Source organism: Ptiloglossa arizonensis, chromosome 7 (genome assembly GCF_051014685.1).
Source record: "Ptiloglossa arizonensis isolate GNS036 chromosome 7, iyPtiAriz1_principal, whole genome shotgun sequence".
Taxonomy (NCBI): domain Eukaryota; kingdom Metazoa; phylum Arthropoda; class Insecta; order Hymenoptera; family Colletidae; genus Ptiloglossa; species Ptiloglossa arizonensis.
Genome location: NC_135054.1, coordinates 10,217,693 through 10,237,063, shown reverse-complemented (window position 1 = coordinate 10,237,063; position 19,371 = coordinate 10,217,693). Strand labels below are relative to the sequence as shown.

General features: G+C 34.8%; 1 protein-coding gene across 5 annotated transcripts in view; it reads right to left on the bottom strand.

Moving 5' to 3' along the window:
* LOC143149144 (uncharacterized) overlaps window positions 1-19,371 on the bottom strand; it is a 266,938-nt gene that overhangs the window by 172,761 nt on the left and 74,806 nt on the right. For all 5 annotated transcript variants that reach the window (XM_076316263.1, XM_076316267.1, XM_076316264.1 and 2 more), the window contains exon 3: window positions 3,450-3,597. In XM_076316263.1, coding sequence (XP_076172378.1) covers window positions 3,450-3,597 — 148 coding nt within the window. The remainder of the gene's footprint in view (window positions 1-3,449; window positions 3,598-19,371) is intronic.

Sequence of the window (19,371 nt, the reverse complement as noted above, 5' to 3'; positions counted from 1 at the left end):
ATGAATAATCTCTGAAGCATTCGTAGCATCGGACGAAGGAATTATTTACATAGATATCTGAAATAAAAACAATTCGTTCCTTTGTATTATTTGTTCCTTTACGTACAATAAACAAGTATTTCGTACCAGAATAGATTTCTCTTACTATTGATACATGTAACGGAGCTTCTACTATATTTGGAGTTTGGAAATAGAGAATCATCGATCCAAGTAGATAAATTCTACAGTACTGCGAAGTAGACAAGGTCGGTCTATGATCAGACAGCCAGTACTACACAGTAAATCGGTTAAAAACAATCATTCGACGATGAGCTCCGCTAATTCCTTAAATGGAACACGTTTCGTTACAAATGTAACTATAAGAAGATATTTCGTGCTACTTTGTACGTTTAAACAATTTTCGCGTAGCATCTTCGCAAAATTTCTTTCGTTAAGCTTTAATGTTTCAATAATTCTTGAGCGACAATGCACTGATTTATCCGAAGAAGAAACAGAATTTGAATTTATTATTTATTGTACGATTGTAAACTAATCGAAGTATTTAAAATGTAACGTGGAAAGTTTTCATTACAAGCGTAATGTGAGATGCATTACGCAACTTGGAGGACAAACTTGGTCATACAGTGCGCCTTAATTTTACTTGCTTCGGGAACACCGAACAGGGATCGCGTAGCGAAGCAGTGACAGCTGTACGCAACAGACTCCAAGGAACTCGAAATTCGTATAAGTAGAATTGAGTTTCGCGAAACTTGCTCCAGTAAAAGTGTCACACTTTCATCCACGACGTACCTTACCGCTCATCAAGTTTTACGATCTCGTGATCTCGGAAAATTATTATACTATGGTCTGTAACATTACGAGAATGAAAATACCGAATTCAATTCTTGCAACAATTCAAAAGAAACGATATACAACAAGGTACAGTGAAATCGACTTTTACACAAAAATATTAGAAATAGTGAAATATTAGAACACGACGAAACTATTGAGAACAATTTGGACTAACAAGGAGTATGACCCAAGCGATTAAACTTTCAATGTTTGTGGAACTTGGCACACAGATATACGATTGAAAAATATTAAACGAGTATATCTTTTATCGATTGATACGATCAAGGAGTGAAAACTGATCAATAATTTATTAAAGAACGGTTTATATTATTTTTCAAAACAATGAGCAATTTTATTTTTCTAATAATTATAGTCGGTATCTGATCACTCTTTATCTATCTTCTTCCTCAATTATTCTGTCAATCTATACCATTTGTCAAATTGAAATTATTTGACATCGATGATAACCTAGAAGAAGATCGTGAAGATTTTGAATCAATATTTCTCTTTAAAACTATATAGAATAGCGTGATTCGACTAAAATTTTTAATTTTAATCTCTCAGGATTGTAAATTTAAATAAGAAAAGAAAGATGTCTAATATACTTCAGTGAAATATCTGCGTGTCAAGTTGTATAAAAATTGAATAAACACACTAATAGTTTCTCTTATGGAACAAGACAATAACGCGATTTACAACAAATTGTCATCCAAGAACAAGTAACAGGTCAACAAGTTCGCGATTCTCGACGATAATATTTCTAGAAAAATGTTTCCTCCGAATGAAAACTACTTATCTAAACCGAATTCGGTGGCGAACACAATCTTCGTAGTTCCAATTTATTATCGTTCCCCATAGCGGGTTTAGTTCCTCGCAATAAAGTAGGTTTCCCAAACGAAGTTAGTGCTACAATGAAAGCAATGAAGTCATCGGGGTTCGTGAAACTAGAGACGGATATCCAATCGGGATATCGAAGGTCAAGGAGCTATCACGGCACAAATTGGGTTACCGTGGACGGAGCGTATCGAGAAAATCCTATTTCCAACTCGCTATTTTTCTCAGTCCGAACCGAGGCTCCACGTTTTTATACCGGATAACAGGGCGAGTTTTTCCTATTATCCGACCCGATCTTTGAATCGCCTCAACTTTGCTCGGTTTGTAACTATCCAACTTCACAAGTTCTCCGAAACCGATGATTCGAGACGAATCTCTTCAACAAGACAAACGTTATCTCAGATTCTTCGCTCCCGATACTCCTTCCGCAATATCAGTTTTCTGTTTTGTGCATGTAACATTACATCAAATACGATGTTCGATTTTCTATTGGAATGTAATACGTAAACCTCGTTTACGGTATACGTAGTTTTCTATTTTTTGTATTTTAAAATACGATGATAAATAATTATAGACATTGTGATGTTGAGGAAAAAGATTCATTGTACGCGCAAGACTCTGAGAATGACAGTAATGTAAGTAAAAAGAAGATGGAAAATTTAATCGTCTATACATTTCTATCTATTATATCAAATGTCATACTTCGAGCATCGATTCCTTAAAATAAATAAAAAGTGACACGTTCAATTCTTATTCTTGAAAGCTTCCACTTCGCTCATGATACTGTTATTAATTGATAACAGAACGTAATTATCGAAGAATAAAAATTCTTCCGAAAATAAGATACTCGGACACTAAAAAGTTCTATATACATGTCTGATTTGATAATATTGATATAATTCGATTAATTTGGACACTTGTGTATATTTCGTCGTGATTAATTTTTCTATACATTCATTTTAGTCATAAATACTTCATATACTAGCATATTCACGTTTCAAAAATCATATTTCGCTCTCGAAGAATGAAAAATTACGAGCCACAGGGTTAACGACACGAATGTTAACGCTTTAAAAATAACTTTCCTTGAAAATACATCAATATTATTTCCCGAATTATCTTCACTCAAACTATCACAATACTAACTAAATCATTCCGAAATGTTGATCGTCGATTTCAATCAAACCCATATTCTCTAATAAACAACGATAAATACAGAAATTGAACGCGTCAAAAATAACTTTCCTTGAAAATACATCAATATTACTTCCCGAATTATATTCACTCAAACTATCACAATACTAACTAAATCATTCCGAAATATTGATCATCGATTTCAATCAAACCCGTATTCCCTGACGAACAACGATAAATACGGAAGTTTCGTCCAAAATTGGACCGAATAAATAATTTACCCCCAAGAGCGGAAAAGAACGTCGAACGACTATTTCGTAAAAATCGACGATCAAGTCACAGAAATGGCTTGTAACATTTGTACGATCCCGTGTAAGCGATAGTTGTTCGTGTTGATTCCTCGCGGAGGGTCACGGGTGTGTTAAAGGCAACGGTACCTTTTCATTTTCGAAACACGGTTAATACCCTGATTAATTCGGGGAGGGATCGCTCGGGTATGGTTTTCGTTGCCTCCCGGCCTCGAGTTCCGGCGCTTACATCGTTCACCGCCGTTAAAAAAAAAAATCTGACGTCCGACGCGAAGGAATCTCTAAAACGTAGGAAAGCTGATCCGGGCTTTCATTTATGTGATTTCGTTGGGAGGAACCTACCTGCCAGACGGCCGTAGCGCTGAAACATTCGCTCCACATCGGTCTTGCTGCACTGAAACGTGTTTAGATTCCCGACGAAAACCCGGGAATTCACCGCCTGTGGGTCCTGTGAATTGGTCTGGTTGCCCACTTTGCTCATCTTCATCGCCTGGAACAGAGGAATGTAACGGACACGGTTTATCGTCGGACGTGATTTGAGTGATGATGCAATGAAAAGTGATACAGTCGTTTCATCGGTCCCTCTTTAATGGAACCTCTCGGCGAACAATGTTAACCAGCCCAGCAAACTTTACGACATTTATTTCGGGATTTAGATCAGCTTCGATGCAACTTCATCGACGCTACTGTCATCGTTCAATCGTCTCGATTTTAAACCAGATGACGAACGTATCTCTGTGTAAATCAACGTAAATATATAAGTAAATCTCTCGAGACGAGAGAACGAGAAACCAGTGTTTTCGTTCAAGATAGTCTAAGTCTGATGCACGGGTGAGAATTGTCATAGAGAAATAATTAATGTCGACCATTTCTCCTACCATTTGCTAAAGGTGGAATAGAATCGAGCAGGTCCAATGAAACTTTTCAGAAAGAAATTTCCGCCAGTTTAAAAATCGTCGAAAATATCACGGTTCAAATGAAATTTCAACGTTACGCTCGGTTTTTACGAAGCAAACAAAGGAACTTTGAAATTTCTTCATTGTATAGACAGCGCTTTCATCGCAAAACGAGTTTCAATTGTTCGATTCAATTTTCCAGTGTCAAATTTCAACAAAGTGTCGCGCAATTCGAATTTCTACGTAATATTGCACGCGTTGCTGCGTTATGCGATTCTGCGTTCGAGAAAAACCGTACATGTTTGAATCGTTTGCGCAAAGAAACTCCAAAAAGTGAATGGAAACTATGAAACGAGACATGGTACCAACGAGGGTTAACATTTCAGGCTGGTGAATGATTTTCCCTTTTCGATTTTAATGTGGTTCTATATTTATGATTCACAGTGTTCACGAACATTGTAATAAACTCTCCGTGCTTGACATTGCAATAAGTTTCCCAGATTCGTTCAGTGGCAATAACATGTATATTCTTCTATGTATATTAAAAATCTATTCGTACTTCTCGCTTACAATTTATAGGTAAACACACGTACAACATTATACTTTTATTCTTTGTTAGATTTAATACCTTGGAGAGATTGGATCGATTAGAGCTCTTTACCGATCTAAATAATCAAAAAATCATTGTCCATGATACACTACAAACAGTTAAAGAATCGTGTACATCCAGCGAGAATCGCTGCAGAACGAAATCAGCAGCGAAAATTTAAAAATTGTTCTTTCTTTTCAGCCATTAAATTACAATTCGCAGCATTTCTCTGGGAAAAAGTCAACCGTGTGACGAAAGAATCGATGAAACCACATTTCTCGGTTAACGAAGAGCTTGGCCAGCAGTTGCTGACGATTTAATGAGATTCGTAGACGTTCTATGAATTGTCCAAAGACGCGGCGAAGTATCGCCGGTACGAAAACGAGAAATTAATTAACGCGTCGCGATTCCATTCTAGGATGCATGGGTTCGACGTCTATCAGTGTTTCATTTCCCACGGCATAATATGCCACAAAACTAATGAGGTCGTTAGCCATGTCGATGGTAATCGCGAACACGGTTTCGACAGAGTGATGCGACAGCGATTTCCATAGAACTGGTTAATCTTAGGGACGATCATGTGTTAATTGGATGATGCGGCAGTTAATTGAAAACGAGTTACGATCACATTGAGGAGAATTTTTTCTTTCAATCCACCGATCGTATCGTTGCTCAATTATAGGACACTCTAATTGCACGTCGTTTATGGCGGTATGTTTCATTGCTGTTTTAATTATTGCAACGAGGTTTTTCGGACGGTGATTAGTAAATACTTCGTGTTCTTTTTCCGCGAAGTAAATTATTATTTCTTGCTAGTACAGATCATTAGCGTTTACCGAACCGAGGAAAATAATAAAAGTTAACATTTTTCCAGAAGAGGTTAGCAATCCTCGTTTGTTGATTATCATCGTTATTATTAGTGCAAAATAAATGTGAAAATCTGTCAATCGATTAACAAAGGATTGTACATCAAATACGGGAATATTGTTAGACGAAACGGTAGGATCCTTTTAATTTGTTTTCTTAGTCCGAAATGTTAAATACCTAATTAAATTCGCATAGATATAAACCGAATGAATTAAATTTCAAAGTAGAAACACAAACTGAAGTAAACTGAGTTAATCCGAAACATTAATATAAATATATACCGAAGATTTAGTCTACGGTGTAATTCAACTAAAAAGTTTTCTTTCGGTAGTAATTTTTTCTTTAAACTACGACTACATATTATTACATTACGAAAAAAAAGTTTCTCTACGAATATTCCCTTTAGTTTTTATTACATATATACCACAGTGTACAAAGGTAACATTATTTCTGTGTCAGTAATTTTTTTTTAACAGTACACATATTTCTAATTTTTGTGTACACCCGAAAGCACAAAGTTGAAAACATTTTACCACAAGAAATTGCTCGAATCGATTAATAAATTAACAATTTACTCGCACGAATTAAGCTGTTTCTATTCCGATTGAAATTAATTAAAAGTATTAATCGTTCCGATCCTCATGCGCAAAATTTACACTCTTTGGTTCCTCTTTTCCTATTGAAGAACACGCGGGTGTCCTTCCATTTTTATTTTCGCGCCTTCTGTAAAACTGGAAATGACGCGGCAATCCCTTGCCGATTAAAACTGTCCTCGCAGTCGGCAGGTAATTTTCACGTTCGGTCCAATGTTTACCCCAGCCTCGTATAAGTGTCGATATTTATCGTACGCAGCCCTTCAATACTGTGTTCGTATTGGTCGGTGCTTTGGTACCGATGATATTAATCCGCGCGACAAAAAGACAGTCGCGCGGCTCGACCGTCAAAGTTTTCAATATTTCCACCATGTTTTGTGCTACGGTAATTTTCTCGAGTTCTCCGTTCTTTTTGGAAAATGTGCACGTGGAACTTAACCAATGTAGAACATTCCACAACAAATTTCACGAATTAGTACTTGAAGATGTCGAGCAATATTAAAATGAATACTTTGAATGAAAGAACGATTGAACCTTCTCACTTAATATTCTTAATTACGAGATTAAAAAATCATAAATTGTCAAATTGTTAAAGAAAATATTAAATTATTAAAGAATACTCAAGTTTCATTCGTGAAGTTTGTAAAACCTTATCGAAAATTTCAAAAATTCAAACGGAAGTCCCTTAAATATTGAAATTTGATAAAGAGTTGTAAAACGAAAACAAAGAAATATTATCGTCTCTGAAACAAAACAAAGAAATATTAAACTAAGGTTTTTTTTATATTTTAAAATAAGCTTTGCGTCATCCAGTTTCATAAACATTATTGAGAGTAAAGAGAAAAAATGACGATATTGTCGCGATTTTATCTTTAATGTAAATTGGACGTGCATGTATCTTGGAAAAAGTTGAATTTATTCTGTGTGACGCAGGTACAATTCTAGACAATTATAACGCTCCTATGTATAATATAATGTGTCCAGTAATAGTATATATAATTGCACAGGTAGCCATCCCTTAATATTGGCTTGATTGATGTCAGAGTAATTACTAGCGAGGACGTTCAGTGGAGGGAAATGGGAGGTACGTCTAATTAGTCTCGTAGCGAGTACGATCTCTAATTAGCATAAATAGCAAGAAGAATTTTCATGATCATTTATCGATAACAGTTATAAACGTTGTATCATATTATTGATATTCTATTTGAATAATGTAATGGATACTGGAAAAAAATTAACTTGGAAGAAATTTTCATTTCAAAATTTGTATCAAATTTAACAAATTTCGCTTTCAAAAGAGAAAAACATGTATCGTCGCAAAAAGTATTCTTTAAGTTCGTAACAAACATTTACTGATCTCGTTAATAAAATTCAATGATTCTCTGTTACACTAAATACGAAATTCAACGAACAAATTATTACATCTTTTGACACCTTTTATCGAACATTATAAAATCGAACGTTATCATAAATTTTACAAAAAGAAAATACTCACACATCAGACCTATTTTACTCGTTACTTAATACCTAATTGACGTACTCTGATTCTTCTCCAATTACAAATGAACTTGCAAGCTTACCGAACTCACTGAAGTTTAACAACACGAAATTAATTTACAGAGGGTACAAAATGTTTCGCAAGATGATCAACAACGAAGCGACACTAAAATTCGACGTAAAAATTTGCTTCGAACGATTTTTCACAATTATCGCCATTTTCACGATTAGCAAGCCCGAGATTCGCGAGGGAAGCATTCGATGTACTTCGCGCGCGCTTTCGGCAAATGGCAACGTTTTTCGCGCACGTTAGTTTAATGCCAGACTTAACACGAATGACATTTTCGTGCAAACATTTTCCGGCTGTAGAAATCTGCGTGAAAAAAAGCATAACGCTCAAAGCGGAAACACGGCTACCGACCGATGCTCATCGTCAATTTTATGCATTTCGGTTTCCAATTTCACATGAGAACGCTTGTACGTACACGCGAGTTATACACGTCGAATTCGGGAATTCCAGCGCAACATTTTTGAACCAAGTCTCGAACACGTGGTTTAGGTTTTATTTTCCGTTTCTCTTTCACCCCGCAATCCTACGCATTCACTAAATTTCCATTACTTCCAACCAGACGCGCAAAACTCTCGGCCAACATTCAATAAAAATGCATAGTGCGCTGTATCCTTTTGTTCTTTCGCGTTAGTGTTCTCACTATTGTTAAATTGTTACCAAACAGATTTGTCGTGACTCTCGTTTGACAATTGTTTAGCAATTACGTCAAATTATGCGCGTGGAGTATACAACTCGGTTAAATCGATGAATTTTAAAGCGCTCGAAGAGCAATAATATCGTGAGCATACTGAGAATAATTTATGACGTTGAACGGAGGATAACAATAAGATTCTTCTACGTCAGAGTATAATTATAAAGTTTTCGATTTCTAATTTGTATCCTCTATAAAAGAAATATATATATGAGAGAAGGTATAAGATTGTATAAAAGGAACAAGAGGCAATTAAATAATTGTAAGATATATAGAAACGTGACTACTTACAGTCGATAGTGAATTAATATAAATTAATGAAATAGATACAACGAAAGAGTAAAATATGTCAAATTTTGAAAAGTTTAATCTTAGAAGGTATCACGAATAAAACTAGATAAATCAAATTTTGAAAACAAACGTAGAACTTTGTTCGAATTGCTTCTCAATTATAAGCAATATTCTCCATATTGGATTAATTCATTTTTGAATGAGCACAAGATTGAAGGACTAAAAGTGATCGATAGTTTTCTCGAAAAATATAATATAAGAATTCTTTTAATAATTACTAAATAAATTGTAATTATTGCAATTACTGGCGAATAAATTATTAATCAAGAGAATTGTGAATTTTGAAACGAACGTATTTTTACGCAAAGGTTTCTAATTTTTTCCTCGGGTCAAAGTGTCGGTGTAAAAACGCCAATTGGAAAAGTTCGTGCAAATTTACCATTCTGATTCTACTTGCTTTGAAACGCTCTTCACGAAACATTAATATGCATTTTTCACCACTGCGATACTACTTCGTAAGCAACGACTAAACAGTACCGATGCTAAAACGGGGAATACGCAAGGCACGACAAATTCTCGTGACGAGAGTAAGATAAGGACTATCATTTCCGCATATTGATTCGCATTTGCAAGTGGCTATCGGCTCCTTTATGATACCTCTTTCCTTTACTGCAAAGTGAACCTAATGTCTTGAAAATATTCCAACTCTGAAATCGATGTAAAACAAACTGTGGATATCGAGACGGTCATGTGTGCGCGCACCAGGAGTAAAATTATTTCAAAGGGAAATGTTCGTAAATTGTTTTCGAAAAGGCAGAAAACGCGGTAGAAAAACGACAACAGAAAGTATCTATTTACCTAAGAGAAATTTTGAAACTTTCAAACGAAATTTTTTTTCACGAAATTACACGAGAACGTGCAAAATGTACTTTCATACGTTTTTACGTATTTACGTTAAATTGCAGGAAATAGAACGAAAGATGTAAATTTCAATTTGCAGCTGTCATAGATATTATTATTCATTCATGCGAAACGACTCTCCTGCGTTTCCATTAACCTTCTTGTTCGAATTGATATTTACATTGAAGTAAAATTTTAACCACGAGACGCCACGTTGATAGAAAAACAGAATTTTGGACAAACATTCCATGTGAATGTTGAAATACATTTCCGCGTCCATTATTGTCCCGTGGACTGCAAATACTAATTTGAAGAAGATTCTTCGGCGTGGAATTTTAGCGAAAACATCTCGCATGGAGCGCGCCGGTTCGTGTATCTTTGGACACGTTACAACATAAATAACAGCGACAGTGAAACGAGATTCTAGTCCACCAGACGAAAGTGTAATTAGAAATCTGTACGTCGTCGATTCACGCCAAGGCAAGAATCCGATTCCGGAAGTTTGATAGAATTTCCCAACAGCGGATAGCTACAAATACACTTTAATATATCAAGGGACGCGAAACAATTCCCTCAAAACAGAAATTACCACAAACTTTAAATTACACGTATGTAAGCACTGAACGGAACAAGTTCTTCCATAGATACCTTTCTCAATCTCTGTATCGTACAAATGTTTATTTATTTGGAATATTCCGAAGAAACAGTACCACAGTCTTCGTCCATCGAATTAGAATCACTCGAGTACTGTTAAAAAATGATAACATTCAAAGTTCTATAACTTTGTTAATATTCATCGAAAACTGCTACGATAGGGAGCCACTTGAAGCTTAAACCTTCTACTTTTTTATTCTTTCGATTGATTTTACCGTGGTCGCTACCAAAGAGGCGAAATCCCCTCTTAAAGGAAAGGCTGTCAAATTAAAAAAACTTTTTATGTTTAACATGGCTTTTAGCCTATAGAAAATGAAGTTAACCGTATCGAAAGGTATGGTTATTTATCTTCAAAATAAGCGAAACTTTATTAAAAAAAACATCTTTCTTCGCGAAGTTACAACCATTTAAAGAAACACGTACGATATTTTAAATAGAAATACAATTTTAAAAATTTTCTTACTTTCCAATCAAACAAGAATTTGATGCTTTTGTTCGAAAATTCGTCCATTTTTCAATAGCTTCGGATTGTTGTTCGACACTGATACATCGATGCTCTCAATGTGAAAGAAATGATACAGAACAAACTCAGAAAGTTGAACGCAAGAGTGAAAAGACAGAAGGAACTACATGAATTTTTGAGACTGGCTTGCGGCAACATAAATACGGACTTCAGTTGAAAGTGTGTCTGACCATATACGATTTGTTTCTCCTTGCTTTTTATTATACTCTCTGGAGCTATCATTTCCATTTTCCTTTGTATTCCAGTGCTACGAGTCAATCACCTTATGACATACATACATTTTACTATACTTTTGATATACGTATTTGACACAAATCTATGAATAATATTAACGAAGAGAAGCACCACATTGAACAAATATTCTACATTGGCTTAAATTTTGATATCGTTTAACAGTCTCAAATAAACATTACTGGCAAAAGTATAGATACTTTCTAAAGGCTTATCAGTCCGAGTAACTCTTATACGAATCAATTTTTTATTTAAATTTTATTAAAGTTTTCTTGAAAATTAAACAGGTCAAATAAAACTTTATTTCCGACTACTCTTCAATTAGATACAAAAGTTATGTTTTATTTATTAATTCATATTGTTGACTTCGTATTCTGCCTAACTTTTGAAAATACTTGCTAATTCGTGTAACATGTGTATTTTTCTGTTCTTGAAGAGAGTCACCTAACCTTGTGACTAAAAGATGAAAGTTATTAAATGATTGTTGAACGATTATTAAATTCACAGTGTTTGCTCGATGTTTTTAAATAAAGTACGGCCAAAAAAGTACTTTTCTTCTCGCATAAATACTTACTGGATCACAAAAGAAAGACGAATTGTTCTAAAGAATATTATTCGTTCAAAACTGTACGCGTACCAATTAAATATGTTTAGAATTCATCGTGTGAATAATAATCGTTGGAAGATGATTGCGTTAAAAGGCCGTTAATCTCGTCTCAAATACGAGACACATTTTATTTCTCGGGCGGAACACGAGTTACGATCCGGGTAGAGGAAAGTTCTCCAATTTACGATATTATATTCAGCCGGTGTTGAAAGTTGAGTATCAAACGGGAATTAAGCCAGGGATCCGTTTCGAAAATAGTATGAAAATGAGTGGAACGGTGAAAACGAAAGAAGTTAAAGATCTCGGCGTTACCAGAAGACGGCGCAGATTCTCGAATTCAAACTTAATCTTCGCCGCGATCATCGGAAGTGGAAGTTCCTCAAGGGAGGCATGAAACTAAGAAGATTATCCATAATTTATGTAGGAAGTAAAACAAAGAGTGGACTGCCGGTGATGGTGCTGTATAATTTCAGGTATCGTCACGTGGACTATCGCTCGGAGTTTTAGAATCTCGTTAACTTTCTTTCCACCAACTTGAAACTGATCCATTTTCCTCCGTCCTAATCACTTCCATCTACCTATTTACGGACACAACTTGCCGGATTCATTTCTGTCGATGCTACTTGAAAATTCTTCACCGCAACGATTCTACGAACACGATTTTATACAGATACGACTTTACATAGATCACGATGCCTTTAATTATCGACCATATTTGTGCACAACATTGCGAACAATCGAGCTGAAATTCTTCGAACGTATTATTTTGTAATTTTTCAAATTTAATTTCAACGATAAAACAAAATTGAGACACAAAACCGGTTCGTAGAAAGATTAGAGTCGTTCTACGGAAGGATAAGATTTAAATTAAATTTTACGGCTACTTTGTAACATGAAATATCGCGCAACTTGAAAAGTTTGGAAACATTCGTTTAAATAGCTCGATAAAGTTAAATCTTCTTAATTGCCTTGAAACGCACGAAAAGTAGGACCTCGAGCGGTCGATCGGTATACCGATGATTCGTTTTCGAAAAGTTACCGGGCCCGAATGCTGGTCAGGCTTGCAGGTAATTATTCGATCGAGAGGAACTAGAGTCGCGCATGGAGACAGAATGCAGCTCGTGTCCCTGGCCAATTATTAGGCCAAAGAAGCACGTGATTATTAACGAAGACGAAACAAGCAAGTTGGCCTGGTACGAGCATACAAATTCGTTGAAACAACCGGGTACGTCATCAGGATTCCCGCTCACGAAACTTTACCTTCTTTTCTCTTGGAAACTGCAGCACGTGGACGGCAACGAGACCAATGAACGCACTTGCACGAACGGCCAAGCAAAAGAAGAATCAAATGTTTTTCAGCCCACTGTTTCTCTCAGTTCCCATTGTTAATATTAACGAATTTCGCAGGAAATTTTAAAATTTGAAATTAGACGTCCAGGAAGTTTCGAAACGCGTAATTTGAACAATTTACGAAACGAGGGAAAGTTTAGAACCGTGTTTTCGTAATGCTTGCAAGTTTTCTGCAAACGTTTGAAAGGTTATACCAAATGAACACGAATCGTACGAAAAGTTGACTTTCAAACAGAGATCGTATCAACCTGATGATTGATTCTTCGTGTAACGCCAGAAATCGATGTTCTTTTAAGGAGTAAATCAAAAATTAGAAAGGAATGATTTTCATTTTGTATTAAGAATTTGTTAAAATTACTTTCCTTCACTGATCTCTTTATCGTAATTCTTTGATTAATCACGTCTATTCCCACGTAGTTTCCTTTAAAAAAAACTATCAATGACCTCAAGATCTTGAAAAATACAACCTTCGGTGAAATTTGTTGCTCGTCATATTTCCCCCCTTTCAAATAAATATATTTCTACAACATTTTTCCCACGTAAACGCCTACTTTATTTAAGATAATCTAGAAGATCATTATCGTACCTGGTTCGATTCGTATTTCTCTACACCTTTCTAATAATAAAAATATCGTGTACAAATCGTTAATAAAAACTCATCGAAAACAAGTGAACGATTAAACGTGGTCAAGACGAAGAATTCTACATCGCGGAGTTAATAAAAAATAGTCTCGGTTAAAAAGAAATTGAAGAGGAAGAAAGTTCAGTCGAAGAATAATGGAAAACCTTGAGCGAGGGGTAATAACAACGTATTAACGAATGAAATGGAGCACAAAGGGTTAATATTCGAAATTTCACGCGTCCGAAGTGAACCTTTCCCGTCCGATTGTATCTAAGCATAATGAGCTACTACAATTGCCTTCTCTCGAGCAAAACGGTAATCCCGTCGCGCTTTGAATGCGCTCGTTACGAATCTATATAGCCGGCCCTCTTAAACACGGAATTTGGTAGCAATTGTACGATACGCGATTTCGAAGTCACTGTCGGATTGTGGCCGGCAATGGCGGACAGAAATATCGGCAATTTGCCGGTCGGCTTTGAGAATATGAAACTCGGTTTACACGAGCATTACGGCTGCACTCGTTTCGACTTCGTTTACCCTTCGAATTGTTGGCCTTTTAACGCGAGCCAATCGAAACGATAAATAATAGTGTTCCCTTTCACTTTTACGAAAATGAGAAACTGGTACGTATCTTACAATACGTGAACAGAACGTATAAAATAAATATACTTCTGTAGATACTGTCTGTGTTTGCATATGTTTGATTATAGGTATGTATCTTACAATATGTGAATAGAATGTATAAAGTAAATATACTTTTGTAGATACTGTGTGTGTATGCATATGTTTGATTATAGGTATGTATCTTACAATATGTGAACAGAACGTACAAAATAAATAGACTTTTGTAGAACTGTGTGTGTATGCATATGTTTGATTATAGGTATGTATTTTACAATATGTGAACAGAACGTACAAAATAAATATACTTTTGTAGATACTGTGTGTGTATGCATATGTTTGATTATAGGTATGTATCTTACAATATGTGAATAGAATGTATAAAGTAAATATACTTTTGTAGATACTGTGTGTATATGCATATGTTTGATTATAGGTATGTATCTTACAATATGTGAACAGAATGTACAAAGTAAATATACTTTTGTAGATACTGTCTGTGTTTGCATATGTTTGATTATAGGTATGTATCTTCCAATATATGAATAGAACGTATAAAATAAATATACTTTTGTAGATACTGTGTGTGTGTGTGCATATGTTTGATTATAGGTTTGCGAATAATTATGTTACTTTACTAAGTATCGTTGATCATTTGCTGCGAATGTATAGCATTTGTTGCACCATTTGAAATATTGAATATTATCTGAACCGGTCGACATTTTGATCCATTTTTCCTGGGTCGTTCTCAAGAAAAAGTTAAACAATTAAAAGAGGGTGAAAGAAATACGAGAACAACGTATATACTAAAATTAATCAGTCGTGAGCGAATAAATGGCGAATGTGTAACAATAAAGAACAAAAATTACATCGTTATTTTGTTATTACTTGAGTAATGCATATAGTTCGTTATTAGAGATTCATTTTCTAAATATAGATACGATAATACGTTATAGAATCTAATAGATTAGACGTGTATAATATGAATTTAATGTGTCAGCAATCGCTATCGATTAGCAGGGATATAGCATCGCTGAATTAATGTTTGAAATTTGATTTTAGGCTAATGTATCGAGTAATTTTGTTTTCTTTCGGAAAAATTAATACCTCGAGTCTTACGAGATAAATCTGGCAGGCGGTCAAAAATTTAGAGTAATCGAGGATTATGTTCTTAACACTGTGACGGCTGCTGTCACGTATATTTGACTTTGTCAGCCAGTGATTATCGACCGTTGTCAGGTATTTGAGATATTACAACCCACCCAACTTATATCACTTTTGTTTGGAATCTAAACTTTAGCTTTAGATCTTGTGTCTTACGTTTATTATGGTATCCACGTTTATATTTCCTTACAATAATGTTTTTAATATTCTCGTGGGTCTCACTTCGGTTTACGAAAGTCAATCACTCAAGATAAGGGTTTCGAGTTTACGTTCTTCAGAAACGGTATATTATTTATTGACATAAATTCACGTATCTAGATCTACCTCAACATTCAGTTACTACGATTCTAAAATATTGCAAATGATAATTGCTTGCTCTGAAAAATGAACAAAAATTTACATTTACAGCAGTCCCGACGAGTTTAACATTTATTAGAATATCGATACTATAAACATATAAAAATTATACCTATCGAGACATAATATTTTTCCGCAAGAGTATATTTAAATTAATATATTAATATTTACCTACGTACGATAAAAGTTAAGCTCGCCGAAACTGCTGCAAATATGAATTTTTATAATTCTGTAATATTTCGTAACAAACATTTTCAGGAATAACGGAAATGTACCGACTCTCCCCTTGATATTTACGGCGATACCAACGACCTATACCAATAAATAAAATTAATATGAATTTAATTTTATTGAACGACTCGAGAATTTACTGGCAATATTTGAATATTTGTAAAATGCGTTTAAAAATAGCTACTAAAAGGCCGGTTGGAAACTTTCTTACAGAACACGCACGAAAATCACCGATAACAAATAAGCAGTCTTTGCGTGAAACACGTTGACCTTCAAAGTCTTAAAAGTTATATTTATGTCATTTCTCCGAAACTATTATTAATTATCGTACCAAGTTCAATTTCTGCCAACCACAGCACTATGACAATAAAAGTGAAATAAAAATGAAAATATAAATAACCATTAGGAAAAAGGATCGTTAGACATAATATTCTTTATTTCGACAGAAATAATTTCGTATATACTACGTTAGAGATATCAAAGTAGTCAAAATAAAATAACAATGTGTAATTTAATTCTCAGTGTAAGATGTCTTCAATAATTGGATCACTTTTGTAAGTGTAATAATAAACGGAGAACTGTGAGAGCAATCCAATATATTTTCAATCCGAGTGAAGTGAAAAATAAGAAATGTGTAACATTCTCGAGGCAGTGCGATAGTAAACGCTCTTGTCGCTTTCAGAAAAATTCAAACCCCGATGAAATTCTTCCCAACATGGAATATTCTAAATTACACCAGCTCGCGAAAACTTTTCTTCGTATTCACTCGTGAAAAAAATTTTAAAGTCGGTTTCTAGACAAAAGAAACTTGAAAACGAAGTTTTAAACATTCCTTAAAAGAGTACATTGTAAATTATAAAACTAGTCGGTGCAACACGTTTTCTCTTTTAGTTTCGATGACGCCGCAGCGTAATAAAGACTTTAACTTTCTTTTAACAATTTTTTCCCCCATATACTCCTTTGCCGACGAAGATCGCGGTTCACGAGATAGAACGGAAACACTTTGCAGCAAAGTTGCAAACATTCTTGACACATTTCTGCGAAAGGAAGATTCTAAACTCTACGATCGAGTCAAAAGAAATTTTTCGTTCCAAGGGCAAAAATCATCTTGACAAAGGAAAACAAAAGTTCGAAGTTAACATTCTTTCGTAAAATAATCCAATTATATTCTATAAATCACTATCGCACCGTGTTCTGAACGTAAAAAATTGTTCAAATACGAGATAAATAAGTTATTATGATTTCTATCATTATTCTAGAGAAATAGGAACATTGAGAAATAATATCCGAAGAAAATTACCTCTACTTTCTTTTTTATTTTATATTCTCGTTTACGAGTATATTACATACTTACATCTCGTAAAATTAACTGAATTATTACTCTAATAATTCTCATTCATACTTATGTTTGGCCGATAAGAAATTAATATTATTATTCTGTTTAATTTCCAATTGGAACTTTCACATTATACTAATTACATTTTAATTTCCTTTATGAACATTTACCGAAGAAGACCAAAAACCAAGGTCGAAACGTTTAAATAACATACACGAGTATCATCGTTAATTATTACTGTTATCTTCGCACAAGTATTATTCTGAACCTATTAATTGTTATAATTGTAATTCACAATTTGCAATTGACGCTGTTATAACGCACAATGATAAATTTACATGCCACTGTGCTTCCTTCTGTTAACGAGCAAATACGCTCTGAATATCGACATACTTATAATGTTCACGATTCTCGTAATAAATATATATATATATATATATATATGTATATTGTAAACCTTAATAACGTTTCGATAAATATTCCGGAGATATTTCGTATCAGAGAGGTGCAGAGGATTTCGTTAATTTGTTCCTTCGAACGTTGTCCATGCATTAGCGAGAGAAGAACACCGCGCGGAGGAAATCCAATTAAACTTAATTCAATTAAAAACCGGCCACAATACACGCAGGTGTAAACAAACGTAAAAGACTCGCGTTAAGTATAAAAAAAGAAAAGAAAAAGAAAAAAGAAATTACTTCTTTTCGAGCGACACTCCGAATACATTTTTGTTCGAGCTGGCGTCGTCCCAGTTTCGCGGATTTGCTCGCGAAACGGGCTGCTTCAAGTATAACAGAGAACAAACCCTCGTGAAGGAGAAAGACAGCGTGTGTCTTTGCTTAGGTAAAGTTTGCTTGTTACGAAATTCTGTAACGGCAACGCAGTTATGGCCGTGAATAAAATGCGAACTGCAACTCGGGTGCTAATGCGAAGATAAAAACGGTCAATGGACGAGGATTCGTGAAAGCGAAGTGAATGCGTCGTTCCCGCTGGATGAAAAGAAAAGTCAGGACGAATGTTTACATCGTGGTCCTGTTTAATTAAACAGGGAATCGCCGAGGGTTCCATTTTACAATTCTCCTACACCCCCTGGCTGAGTTCTTTTTCGTGGGCAGAAAATTAAATAACGAAAACTACGAAACGTAACGCCTTATTTTACAAGTCTCGAATTTCCCGCCAGAAGAAATTTTACGCGCGTATAAAGGAAGCGTACAATATCGCAAGGGAAACGAACACTCCCAGTCGGAGCAAAAGTAAAAATTACGCGCAACGGAAAACATTGACGGAACAATTACTTCTTGATACGTGAACATTCAACGTGATGATTAATTAAATCGAGACACGATTAAAATTAGAACGGATAACTTCGGCTGATTCTTTCGGATACTGGAGAATTACTAACAGTGATTTTACCGATGCTGAAGTAGAGAATTGTAAGTAGAGAGTTAATAAAACTGTACAATTAGGCGCTTTAATGTTTACGGAACGATAGAATAAATGGTCGAATTTTATTACGCTCAATACCGCTCATGGATGATAAAGTTCATCTCGAATTGTAAAATTATCCGTTGAAATTATGCTTTCTGGTAACTTTCTGACATAAAAAAAATTTGTAATGTTTACGATTGATGTAAACATTATTGTAGAACGTTATTCGATATTTTTGTAGTTTGCTCAAATATGATTTGAGTCGGTGCGATGTACAGGTACTGTTGTTTTAATAAAAGCAAACATTAATTCAACATTCTGGTGAATTGTGAAAACGCAAACAAAGAGTGTACCATTAAATAAATTCGGAAACGATAAAATTGAAATACGTTGTAGTCTATGTGAAATTAGGAGAATTATTATCGAAATTCATTCTTTCAATGAACTCTTCAAATAGTTGTACACATGTATAAATATATATTAATTTTCTCACTTCAACGTTACTTCAACGCCCCAGAAAGGCTAGATCGATAAATTCGTGTCGACGTTGGTTACAGCATCCTATAATAAAAAATACACGATTTGTTTCGTGTAGAAGAACCACCGACAAACTTGAAATTTTGCGAAAAAATTGTTTTTCCATCACTGTACGCATGTTTTCAAATAGTGAAACTTTGACTTGGAAAATATTTCGATGCAACGATAAATAAAAGAGATACTTTGGGGTTCTCTTTCTCGTGACTCGTATA